The 13,345-nt window shown below is 41.0% G+C and overlaps 1 protein-coding gene across 13 annotated transcripts in view; it reads right to left on the bottom strand.

Annotated features, from left to right (window-relative positions):
• The window catches only part of CD44 (CD44 molecule (Indian blood group)), a 73,018-nt gene that overhangs the window by 36,191 nt on the left and 23,482 nt on the right, over nt 1-13,345 (bottom strand). For all 13 annotated transcript variants that reach the window (XM_060274844.1, XM_060274846.1, XM_060274841.1 and 10 more), the window contains exon 2: nt 355-520. In XM_060274844.1, coding sequence (XP_060130827.1) covers nt 355-520 — 166 coding nt within the window. The remainder of the gene's footprint in view (nt 1-354; nt 521-13,345) is intronic.

The raw sequence follows: 13,345 nt of genomic DNA on the forward strand, positions 1-13,345 counted from the left end.
TGGTGGGTAAGCCAAGCGGACCTGGTGCAAAAAGAACTTTTAAGTGTTCCACCTGGCTTGCTGGGCAAGGCCCCCTCAGCGCACCAGTTCTGATAGAGTGCTGGGGATACTCTCTCTTCGCCCTCACCTGCTTGCCGTGGGACAGCTCCAAGCGTTTGACTATACACAATTTTCGCATATACACGTAACTCTTGGGGCTGAATGAAAGATAAGGGATTACTATGCTCTTCTATTTTACAGGCTTGTTCTAAAGCAGGGAGTGGGGAACCAGTGTCGCTCCAGATGTTACTGGACTTCATTTCCCAAAAACAAACTATCCAAAACTTTTTGAAAGCACACCTGTAGATTTCCTACCTGCAGGTTTCAAATCCTTGGTCGTAAGCTTTCTGCATCTGGTCCCATGTTGGAAGGGTGCTGTTGAGAGCTTTACAAAGCTCAACGGCCTCTTCTCTTGAAAGGCTGTAACGACGGTTTTTCTCAACGTGGAAAACACCTGCATATCTGCAACTTATATTCAAATCTGTGAATTAGAGAAAAACAAAGAACTGATTACATAGTGACACTGGCCATTAAATTTTAAATACCATATCAGATGTTTGGCTGTTTCAAAATCCTAGGAAAAATTTTTATTGGCATTACCGAACCATTTACTTAACCAAAAGCACTTTAAGCAAATCATACAATTCTGGAAGGAGCACTGAGGAGATTTTATGTTTTTGACCTTACACTCAAGACGTATCTCAGAATCTGGTGGGCAGCTCTGCACAAAAGGGCCTTGGAAATGATAAGTAGTTCTTTCATGCTACAAATGAAGTTTTCCATGACAGGAGCATGTTGGAGTTAGTTTCCTCTTGATTATACCTTCTATATAATCTGAAACATATCTACAGTGGTACCTCGACTTACGAAGACGATCCGTTCCGCAGCACTCTTCGTAAGTCGAGATTTTAGGATGTCGAAGCACCCGTTCTGCGCATGTTGAAGCGCGGCGAAAAGACTTCTGGGGTTGTCGACTTCATAAGTCGAAACCTTCGGAAGTCGAAGCATTCATATGTCGAGGTACCACTGTATTTACATTAGCATAAACCTTCTCTAAGGACTGGCATTGGTTCAAAATGCTTTTTTTTTTGCCTTAGAAAAATTTGCTGAACAGAACATTTCAAGAGGAGAGGAAATGTTCAAGAGGAGAGGAAATGTTCAATCTACATTCAAGTTTGAAATAAGTATTAGTTTGAACTGCAAAGGTGGGTTATGAGGATTTTGTAAGCATGGAATGCTCACTATTTAATGAGGAGAACTAGAACTTGCAAGTGTGAAGGATACATCTTCCACAAGCAGAATGTCCAACAGACCAACAGTGCTTGGATTCCAACATGGGAGCAAGTGGGGCATTCTTACCCAACATTCTTTAAGTCCCCCCTTCCAAGGCAACACTGGCCTTGTCAAGCATATCAAGGAATAAATAAATGCATAAATCTCTACTTGTGCTTCACCAGGGGAGAGATTGTGGTCACAATTAGTAAAGACTAGCCCATGTGCCAAATTTGCAATTATCCACAACTTTTGTCAAGCGTTCCTTTAACTGGAATTCTGCAAAGTGTTACTGTACAGGTTGCAAGTGGCATAAATCAGCCATAGTATGAGGGAGGAACTCAGATTTACTTACACACACACACACTTACCCTCTCTCTCTCTCTCTCTGGAAGATTTGTTAAGATCGTGGCTTAATTCCTGACTACATTCTCAGCATTAATACTATAACCCTTCTCCAATAATTTGAAATTGGCTTTGTATCAAATAAACCTTTGTGTCGGAAAATATAGCACAACCAAACATACAGGAGGTAAATGGTGTCCTTCTAAGCCCTTAGCACCATCCTAAATATTCTCCTTCCCTAATAAGAAAGACAGACTATAGTAGAGGTATGGAGGGGTGATGCTCACAGCATGGAAATATCACCTGCTAATGTCTGCAGAGCAAGCTGCTGTTAAGGAGATAATAGTTGGGGCCTGTGGTAATCCTAAAGGAAGTCCTCTCAATTGTGATCTGAGAGAAGTGCCCTTAAATGGTGTCCGTTGCTGATCCATAAAGCATGATGGACTCATGTTGCCTAAGTGTTCCATCCCATTTGCAATGCAATCAGAAATTGGGCCTCGGCAATTTTCTTCTTCCTTTGCCCTTCATAGCTGGCAGGCACTGGCATGGCAATGTTGTTTTCCTGACACCATGTGATGTTCCATAGCTGGAAGCCAATATTGTTTAATAATGGCTCTTAAGAGAGGCAAAACTTGCACAACAAACTGTAATTGTCCTAATCATTAATCTCGGCCAGCCCATAAGACTTTGGTGATTCAACGTGAAACCATGAAATGCCCCTGAGCATGTTTCACATTTTAAAGAGCATGGAGATTGTTAACCCACAAGCACAAGCCTTTGTAGCCAAGCCTTTGCCTTTCTTCTTTGTCTTCTATCTGCCTTGTATCCAGTACCGTAACCTCTGCAGCAGAACGTCCTGTAAGATCACTGCTAGTCAGCTATAGACCCCATGGCTGATAAAGAAGGGGAACTGGGCAAAGTGGTGGTAACAATCCCTTACAAAGAATGAAGCAGGGGTTTTGCTGCACTTCCTACTGAGGGTCTACCTGAACTGGAAGTGAAATTTGCAATGGATTCACATTTCAATCCTAACACAACACAGAGCAAAAGCTTTTAGCTCTGAGGACAGTAGCAACAAAATATGTCCACCAGATGGTTGAAGTCAGGCAACAACTCTAGTTTTTCTCAGGAACAATTATCCCTCTGTCCTCCATGCGCCACATTCCTTGTTCTTCTCCCTCCGTGTTTCTGATGCCTGCAGGCAACTACTGTGGCAGGACATGACAGAAGCAAGATGGAGAATTATCAGTGGTTCTGCCCTCACCTAGAGAAAGAACCTGCCTTCCATTAGTTCCTTCCCTACAGAGATTTGAAAAGCCCCACTCCTGGCAGAACCAGGAAACAATTGGGTCTTTGTTTCCACCTGACCTGCTTCCAACCACATCTCCAATGGCTTGAAATTGCAAGCAGAATAGGAAAAATGGCTGCTGAGGAGATTGTTAAGCAACCCTATAGATGCTACTACAATAAGCTTCCCACTGGCCACTATTTTTCTTCAGGAAAAGCTGCAGTTTAGGTTGAATTATAGACATTTGAATCCTTTCCAAGCGACTATCTCTCTTTCAGGGAGATTTCTGTGCCTTGTTTTGAAGACACTTCCCATATGATGATACCCTAAATCAGCAAACTTTTTCAGCAGGGGGCTGGTCCACTGTCCCTCAGACCTTGTGGGGGGCTGGACTATATATATTTTTTTTGGGGGGGGGAGAAATGAATGAATGTCTATGCCCCACAAATAACCAGAGATGCATTTTAAATAAAAGCACACATTCTACTCATGTAAAAACAGCAGACAGGCCCCACAAATAACCCAGAGATGCATTTTTAATAAAAGGACACATTCTACTCATGTAAAAACATGCTGATTCCTGGACCGTCCGCAGGCCGGATCCGGCCCCCGGGCCTTAGTTTGCCTACCCATGCCCTAAATGGGTATCACCTTCCATGTCGGAAAATGGCGTCTAGTTTGCGTAAAGCAACATGTTTAAGGCCTCCTTTTCATCATGGGTAAGGGACAATGGCCTGAAGCCACAATTGTGTGGCTATTCAGTGCATGCAGACGTGGGGGAACACACACAGTACACCCAACTTCCCCACAAAGAAGTGATATTTGTTTAGGAAATTGCCATGTGGCTTTTAGAAACCAGGGGCTCAAATGTAAGAGCCAAAGAGTCTTTTTCATCCCTGCTAACATAACCACACAGAGCTAATCATTCACAACAGCCTGGCTTTGCATCCGTTACTTGAAATAAGTATATGCAAACATTGCTTCTCTATGGCGAATGTTGAATGTTAATAATAATGAGGGTTATTTTTTCCTTCTGTTTTTTCTTTTCTTTTTAAGTACAGAACCAGCAGGTTTCACACTCAGACAGGCTACCATTTTATATTTTAAAACTTAGTGCACCATGTAATTAAGAGATGTGTAGGCACATCAAAGTGACTGCAGCAGCAAATTATTTGCAGAAATATTGCTTTGCTTCACAGGGGGGAAAAAGGGCAAAGAGAACTAGTATTTAAGCATGCAAAACTGCAGGCGGTTGCCATGGGGACCAGGAAGTGCTCATCTAACTTTGGGATTTTCGTTTCTGGTTTCTGCAGTTCAGAGCAGAATGTTTGAGACACGGGCAGGATGTGGGAAGTGGACCCTGTAAGCTGCAATAATATTAGGGTTTTGATGGCGCAAAGCATCGTCTTTCTATATGTTTGCCATGAATTCAGATTTAAGCTGTGGTGCTGTGTTATTTGTCCCTGAATATATGACCACAAATAAGCATTTTATGGATTAGTATCTCCTAAAGCTTCTGTATAGCCAAACATGAGTTCTTTCAGTCTGTTAAATTCTGAGGTAGGAAACATGTGGCCCTTCCCAGGTGCTGTTGAGATTCCCATGAACCTCAGCCAGTATGGCAAGTAATCAAAGAAGATATGGTTGGAGACCAATAACATCTACCTCTGTTCTAAACCATTTGCATTTTGTTATGCTGCTTTCTGAATCTTTATATATCTAGAAACGGAACCAGGTTAAAATGGAGTTCCACAGGTTGTTTCCTTATCAGACAGCATGGCTAAGTTCTCATTGCAGTTCCTGTATAAAATTACAGCATGCCAACTAGATGCATCTCCCACAAGCTGTCTAATTGTATTGTTACATGTGCTTCGCCTCTCTGAATCGTACTAAGCTTGGCTGGTTTTTATTTCCTTTCAGAGGTTGGGCTTTGGTGGAGGCGCAGCTTATCTACCACAAGCAGCAGAATCTATTGCCCTTTGTCGGTTCTGCAGAATGAGGCAGTCCCCAAAAAGGTGCTTTCCAGAGTTCAAGGCTGGTCCTCTCTCTCTGTGTGTCCCACTCAAAACTGCAATTGGTGTTTCTGTTTCAGGGAGAGTGGGGGAGAAAGACTTGCTTTCTGCTAAAACTGGCTCTCACATTCCAGAGATGTATCTATTTCCTAGCCATTTTAGGCCATTTACCAGTACTGTCTTTAACAACAGATGTGCCCGGCAACTTGGAACATTTATAGTCATTCTGGCCTCTCATTAACCTTCCTGTCCCAAACTTAAGGCTCCTTGAAAGTTTTCATCACACCCACACAACTTCTTCACAAACGCACCACGAACCTTAGTTTGGTTGCTCATATCTGTATGTGCGGTATGTATGTGTTAAATCAGATTAATTACAATAATTGTGTATTCTTCATTACCATTTATTTGGGCTACAGATAAAACCAAGCTGCAGTGTGATCCTTTGAAAAACTCACTGGCTTCTTGATGAATTATGTCTGATTTCACAGAACATAAATACAAGGAAAATATACACTGAGTAGTATGAAATTCATCTCAGATCCAACTTTGATTAATATTTACATTTTTATCTAATCTGGTTTCCGTTTCCTGACTCAAATATGCCAGATGGTTTAATGTAATCACTATCAGGAGAAAAATCATTGGGTGCAACACAAAGGCAGTTTACCAACCCCAAATTTCATTGAAATAAAATTATTGTGCTTTAAAGTGGGTGGAACTGCATGCTTTAGTTCCAGTGACTACAGTGGCCAGGCCTACACAACCTAGTAAAAATTCCTTTCTTGCATTCTTAATATATGAACAACCAGGACCATTCCCCCCCCTTTTTTACAATGCATTGGCAAAAGGACGGTCACATTTTATTTATTTATTTACACCCCACTGTTCAAAGACATCAAAATAGAAAGTCAGCATTATACACAATACTGAGCGCTACCATTCCAGGTCTTTTACTTTTCCTCCTGGCTCTCAATAAAACATTCTAAGCACAAAGCAGGATTGCTCTTTACAATGCAAGCTGGGCTTCACAACTACTTCTGTCAATGCTTAACAATTAAAACAAACATCCCATGGTGACTAAAGAATAGCTATTTCCCAATATTTCAGTTGCTCTATTGAAGCTGAACAGAGAATCAGGTTCTTAAAGGTAAGCCTGTCCCCAAAGAAATCATCCATGAACCAGCTTGAGACTCTTGTATTACTTTATATTTTTATTTTGTTGTTCCAAGAGGGCAACAGCATCACTTTACCAAAAAAAGGTTGTCTAGCAACAAGTGTGATATCTAAAACTTAAGATACTAAGTTTCCCACCACCCTTTTGATCTGATGACTTCTGTTTCAGTGTATCTGAAGAAGTGTGCATGCACACCAAAGCTCATACCAATGACAAACTTAGTTGGTCTCTAAGGTGCTACTGGAAGAATTTTTTTATATATATAAAGATAATAAGATACTGTAGAGAGATTCCACAAATGCCACAGACATATGAATTGGCAAGCGTATTTAGGATTAGATGTTCCACTGGATAATGGCTACAGACAACTATGAGTAATAAAGTAGTATTACAGACAGGATGATTGGTGACATGGAGATACGTCTGAGTAAAATTCCACAGGGTGCTGCATGGGGTGCGGTCTTCCCATTTAGCTTCTTAGCTTGTTGAGAAAGTCACCTCAAGCGACTTGTATTTCTTGAATATATCTGCTTTGTTTGTCACCCATTGTGGTTTGATTCAGTTGAGCATGATTATTCCATCTACATGGGGGATGATTTATGAAATATTAAAGCATAAATATCCACATTATGCCCCATGCCTAGTCCAATGCTGAAGTATAGGCTGAAGTGTCTCCGAAAATTTTGACACATCGCTTGGGAAGACAGGTGAACTTATGTCACTGTACTGGAAGAAGCAAAGATAACAACTGTTGAAGCAATGTTTTTTCAACATCAACTTCGTTGGACTGGTCATGTTGTGCGGATGCCTGATGAGCGTCTTCCAAAGCAACTACTCTATTCCGAACCCAAAAATTGAAAGTGTAATGCTGGTGGTCAACAAAAGATGTTCAAAGACTCTCTCAAGGCAAATCTTAAAAAATTTAGTATAAACACCAACAACTGGGAAACACTGGCCTGTGAACGCTCCAGTTGAAGAACAGGTGTCGTGGGCTTTGAAGACGCTCGAACTCAGGACGAAAGGGAGAAACGTGCCAAGAGGAAGGCACGTTTGGCAAACCCTCACCGTGATCAACTCCCACCCAGAAACCCATGTCCCCACTGTGGAAGGACGTGTAGATCCAGAATTGGCCTCCACAGTCATTTACGGACTCACTGTTAAGACCATGTTCATGGAAGACAATCTTACTCAGGTACGAGTGATCGCCAAAGGAGGTATCAGTGAAGACTTCAACAGCAGACTTAAGCTAAGAGAGACTGTTTTGTTGAATGGCACCAGTAAGCTCTACTTCCTGTCTGCATTGTCCAATTCTTTGTCCACTAGCAATTTCAAAAAGAATAGCGTCATGAATCAAACCACAAAGTGATGTACGTGCCAGCATGGTGTAGCAGTTAGAGTGGCAATATATGCTCAGAGAGACACAGACTCAAATCACCACTAGGCCATGAAACTCACTGTATAACACTGGGTCACACACTTGTGACTCAGCCTAACCTAAAGGGTGGGGAAACTACGTGTGCTAGCCTTGACCAACGTGGTGCCAACTCTCACCAGTAACATCCAGTAATCCTTGCAGGCTGGGGTTTATGGAGTTGTACTCTAAAACATCTATAGGGCACCAAGTTAGCAAAAGCTGATGTATGCCACCTTGATGGCAATGACAATTTATTAAATTTGTACACTGCCCTTCATCCAAAGATCAGAGGGCAGGTCACAACAGAAAAATACAAAATGAGAACGCAAAATACATAATAAAACAAAAACGAACCAATAACCCCTCCCACAAAAAAAACATCTAAAAGGTCATAGAATATTTATCAGCATTATTTCCATAAAAATCAAACACTGATGATTCCCACACTAAAGAGTCCACTGGGACAAAGAGCACTCCCCAAACATCACCCTCTGGAAATGACCATCCAAGTAGGACCAGAACCACCACAAAGTGATGCCACTCACTGTCAGGGGCTGGGCAGAGCAGGAATGGTGGAGACCACCTCCCCATCCTGACCCTTCCAGGTCCCAGCCCCTCCATCTCCCAGAACCCGACGAGCCTTGAAAGTAGGAGAGCAAAGAGCTCAAAGACAGAGGGCACGTAGCAGCACCTCAGTAAACACCTCAAACAGCAGCACCTCAGTCAGTAAGGTTTGATTTAAATCATAGTTTTCTACATAAATACTAATTCTTGCTGGTATAACTTTAATATGCAAGTAGATGAAGATTTTTAGAATAACAACTTTTCATATTAGTTTTTTATCCCCAGTTTAATAGGTTAATCATTCATATTTGGACAACTTTACTGTTGTACTTAGGAAGGAGAAAAATAATCATTACCTTAATAACACTTTAAATAGATTTATTCAACTGAAACAATAACATTACAGCATATGTTATTTGCTTAAAAAAACATCCATGTTTGTTAACGAATTTGGCTAAACAAAAACAAAATATATATATTTTAAGAAATTTAGACTGACAGCCCAGCCTACACATGAAAAACTTAAATATGGTCCACTCCAAACAATCAGAAAAATATTGTTTCTATTCTATTCACTGAACTTCTTGAAACTTAGTACTGAAGGGGTTGTTTCTGTATTCATAGGTTTGTAGAACAATAGGATTAAGGTCTTTTTCTCAACTCTGTTCATGTTATAACATTTTTGCTGTGAAGAAGAGGCATGTGATCTCTGTTGAGTCAAATTCACTTTTGAGAACTGCAAAAGTAAACCAAGCATCTGTGATAATATCTTGTAGGAAGAGAAACTGCCCAATAATCTTACAAAAACCTCTGGAAGAGCATGACATTGTGAATGGATTAATGGAATTTATTTACCCAAAAAATTAAACATATACAACCTTATTCTACATAATTAAAAAAAACTAATCTTTATTTCATGATGGAATAACCTTTGGATGGTAATATATTTTCCTCAAAAAGCATTTTATTTAAAAAAAATCCGATTTAAATCAAAAAAATCGATTTAAATTTTAAAAAATCTGATTTTTTTGATTTTTTTAAAAAAAATCATTGATTTTTATCCACCCTGCGGGGGGTGGAGATTAATCTCCTGTAACAGCAGAGTCAAGTGATTTTATCCTCAAAATGCTTTGCAAACAAGTCACAGAGAGCTTGTGTCCTCGCCCAAAGCTCTGGAGAATACCAGGGAGCCAAGCAGGCTCTACAAAGCAGGAGGGGGTGCTCAGGGGCGATCGCGTCAACGACCCAAGCCATTTTATTGGGAAAGGAAGCTCTTGCCACAACATATGGAGACATAGTTGCTGAGCACTGGGAACATGGAATGAGCAATGAGGAAAAAAAATCTTTTAAAAAAATTGCATCAAAACTGCTGATCACGCTATGCTGGTTCCTCAAAGCTTCATACTTCTAAAAAGTGCTACTTATCTGTATCTACCACAGAACATTCTGTGCACTGCAAAGTATTCTGGGGCATGTTTAATTTGTTTTCTGGTTGCTGGTGAGGCTTGAGCCTGAGCCTGAGAATGTACCAAATTCCCCACAGTTGTACGTTGGAGAACAATAAGATGGCCAGCTTGCCTTTCAGGAAAACTTGTCTGCCTGCCATTACTTGCCACTGAGGTGTCACTAATAAAAAAAAAACATTCATGGATTTTTGGACATGTCTCCTACACCATTCTAAACCCTTTCCATATCCGTTTGTCGGCAAGGGAACCTCATGTGCATTCCAGAATGCCAGGGACAATATTCTACCTCCTAGCAGCTATGCTCAGCAGAAATGGGCCAGCAATCTATTCCAGTAAAACTTGTGAACACCGACTGACCTTTTCAATGAGGAACCAGGTAAGTTTCTGATGAAATCCAGAGTCTCCCAAGCAGTTTCCAAGCAGGTTATTTATATCATGGTTAGCACTTTGTAGTGCAGAAAAAGTGAGTCATATTTAATTCTGAAAGTAAGATCAGCCATCCTATGAAGGCCTTAGATTTTACCCTTTCTACTTTGACATCCTGTATTTCCTCTAAGTTTAGAGTGACATACATTGTTCTTCTCCCTCCACCACACCCCATTTTATTTTCAGTTAGGAGACAGTGATGAGCTCAAATTCACCCACTGAGCTTCAAGGCTGAGTAAGGATTTGAACCCAGAGCTTGCCAATCCTAATTCAACATTCTGACCACCAAACCACAATGGCTTACCTTGTATATGTATGTGCTTTCATAATAATAATAATAATAATAATAATAATAATAATAATAATTTATTATTTATACCCCGCCCATCTGGCTGGGTTCCCCCAGCCTCTCTGGGCGGCTTCCAACAAAATATTAAAATACAGAAATCCATCAAACATTAAAAGCTTCCCTAAGCTACCTCCCTAGAGCAGAGAACAGCCAAAGTGGTTCTCTCCAGATACTGTACACTACAACTCAGCCAGCATGGCCAATAGCCTGGGGCGAAGGGCGTTGTGGTTCAAAACCATCTTGGCTGCCCCTGGATTAGACTGCCACAGAACCTAATCTGGCACATTAAATAACTACATTAAATCAGCTTTATGGAGATGAAGTAAGGAACACTGAGCCAAGCAAATGCAGGCACATTGTGTAGCTACAAGTAGGAACAAGACATTGCTTTTTATTTCCTCAGCAACAGCTGCTTTCTCTTTTTTTCTTCTCTTCTCTTTTTTAATGCTGCTAACAGGAGTTTCAAATATGCATTATCTGTATGACAACCGTTGCTGGGGTAAACACACCGCCATCGTCCATACGGTGTCAAAACGCTGGCCAAACTCCCTTCCTTGCTGTGCTAAACATTATGCGATTTACAATAGCTTCGCCCCAAAATACAACAAGAGTCTTTGGGCCGCATCAGAATATGGCACAGCTGTGCAGTTGTGGCAGATGCTGCAAAGGAAAAATGAAGAGCTCAGGCAGTGAAGTCACCGTTTGTTGATTTAGACAATGATCAGGCATGGCCTCTGGAGAAGCAGAGATTATTAAAAGCATAGCCAGGCACCAATGGCCTTACTGGAAAGCAGCTCACAGCACAGAGAACCTTTGGTGTAATCCCAGTTACTCTGCAAGGGAGGTCACAAATTTTAACCTCTTCTGGCACTCTTCTAAGAATTCAGCTGAAGCCACTTAAGGGAAATGCAAGCTGGGGGAAGACCAAAATTTATATGTGAACAATTGTTTTAGATTAAAACAACACAAAAGCAAAACAAAGCATACTCATTTGGACTATGTAGCCAGAAGGAAGTCCATGAATAATCATATTAAGCCATAGCACAGCAGTCTTTTCTGCAAAAAGCAGACAATGCGAAGTGAGCAGCATTTTTTGCATTCAAAACGTCCATGATGCAATTACTGTTCATGCTATTGGCCAAGCATCTTTGCACAATCAATTTTAAAAGCACCGTGAAAAACTATAAATAACTTTTAACTGAAATAAAAGGCAACACTCATTCATATTCAGAAGTAATTTGTTAAAAGCTTCCATCAAAGGTCCACAGAGCTATCCAATACTGACTGTTTTGTTTCTAAACAGTCTTCAACGGAAAGTTCATTAGAGAGGAAAAAACAGACAGTATCCAAATGCAAGGAGGAAAGAAAAAGCACTCACTGAACGCTAAACCATCTGTTGACTTCACTAAAAGCTTTTGTATCAGAAATGGCAGCAAAGGGGAGGTTTTAGCTTTGTTGTTGTTGTTTAGTCGTTTAGTCGTGTCCGACTCTTCGTGACCCCATGGACCATAGCACGCCAGGCACTCCTGTCTTGCACTGCCTCCCGCAGTTTGGTCAAACTCATGTTCGTAGCTTCAAGAACACTGTCCAACCATCTTGTCCTCTGTCGTCCCCTTCTCCTAGTGCCCTCAATCTTTCCCAACATCAGGGTCTTTTCCAAGGATTCTTCTCTTCTCATGAGGTGGCCAAAGTATTGGAGCCTCAGCTTCACGATCTGTCCTTCCAGGGAGCACTCAGGGCTGATTTCCTTAAGAATGGATAGGTTTGATCTTCTTGCAGTCCATGGGACTCTCAAGAGTCTCCTCCAGCACCATAATTCAAATAATTCTGCACTCACTGGGACCTTCCAAATAGGAAGAATTCCATAATTCTGCACTCACTGGGACCTTCCAAATAGCATCAATTCTTCGGCGATCAGCCTTCTTTATGGTCCAGCTCTCACTTCCATACATCACTACTGGGAAAACCATAGCTTTAACTATACGGACCTTTGTCAGCAAGGTGATGTCTCTGCTTTTTAAGATGCTGTCTAGGTTTGTCATTGCTTTTCTCCCAAGAAGCAGGCGTCTTTTAATTTCGTGACTGCTGTCACCATCTGCAGTGATCAAGGAGCCCAAGAAAGTAAAATCTCTCACTGCTTTTTTTTTTAGCTTTAGGTGACTTTTAAACATCTTGAATACCAGCCAGTTAATACAAACACACATGACGTCCACTAGCAACCTTGACAAAAAGGATGAAACAGACTAGACTTTCCTGAAAAAGGAAAGAAGTCAAGCCCCAGAAACTACTGACGGGAGGAGAATATGGTTTTTAAAAAAACCACCTGGATTAAACAAATTCGTGGAAGAATTCATGGTGCCTCCACGCATCCTGATAAGCTGCTCACTTTCATAGCAATGTTTGCATAAGACCATCAAACCTCCCTGGAGGGCATGTAAAGAGAAAATAGAGCTGTGGGGAATCTGAAAATAGTGAGAGAACAGTTAGGTGTATGTGAAAGCTTGGTTCACTCAAAAGGACCAAACCATGGCACAGCCGTAACAGACTTCAAGCCCACTCCCATTCAGCCCTTTTCAGATTAATTGTAAAGGTACCCTATGTTTGGAAAGACTCAAACTCTGTTGGGACTCAAGAGAATTTTTATATGGCATTGTTTATGAGCTTTTGATAGAACACAGTTAATTGGAAGAATCGAAGGGAAAATGTTACTTTGAAGATGAGAACAAATGATTCATTCCAAGTAACATCCACAGTGAAGCTTGTGGTTAGGTTTGTTTCCTCTTGATTTTGTTTCCTTCTCAATTTAGTCTTCTGGTTACTCAGACTACTTCAGTTACTCTTCTTCCCCAACTTGGTTAGTTTTATAATTAGGTCTCTTCTCATTCTCTTTCTTGTTAGATCTAGTCGAAACAAAATAAAAAAAATCCTTCCAGTAGCACCTTAGAGACCAACTAAGTTTGTCATTGGTATGAGCTTTCGTGTGCATGCACACT

Source organism: Zootoca vivipara, chromosome 1 (assembly GCF_963506605.1).
Source record: "Zootoca vivipara chromosome 1, rZooViv1.1, whole genome shotgun sequence".
Lineage (NCBI taxonomy): Eukaryota > Metazoa > Chordata > Lepidosauria > Squamata > Lacertidae > Zootoca > Zootoca vivipara.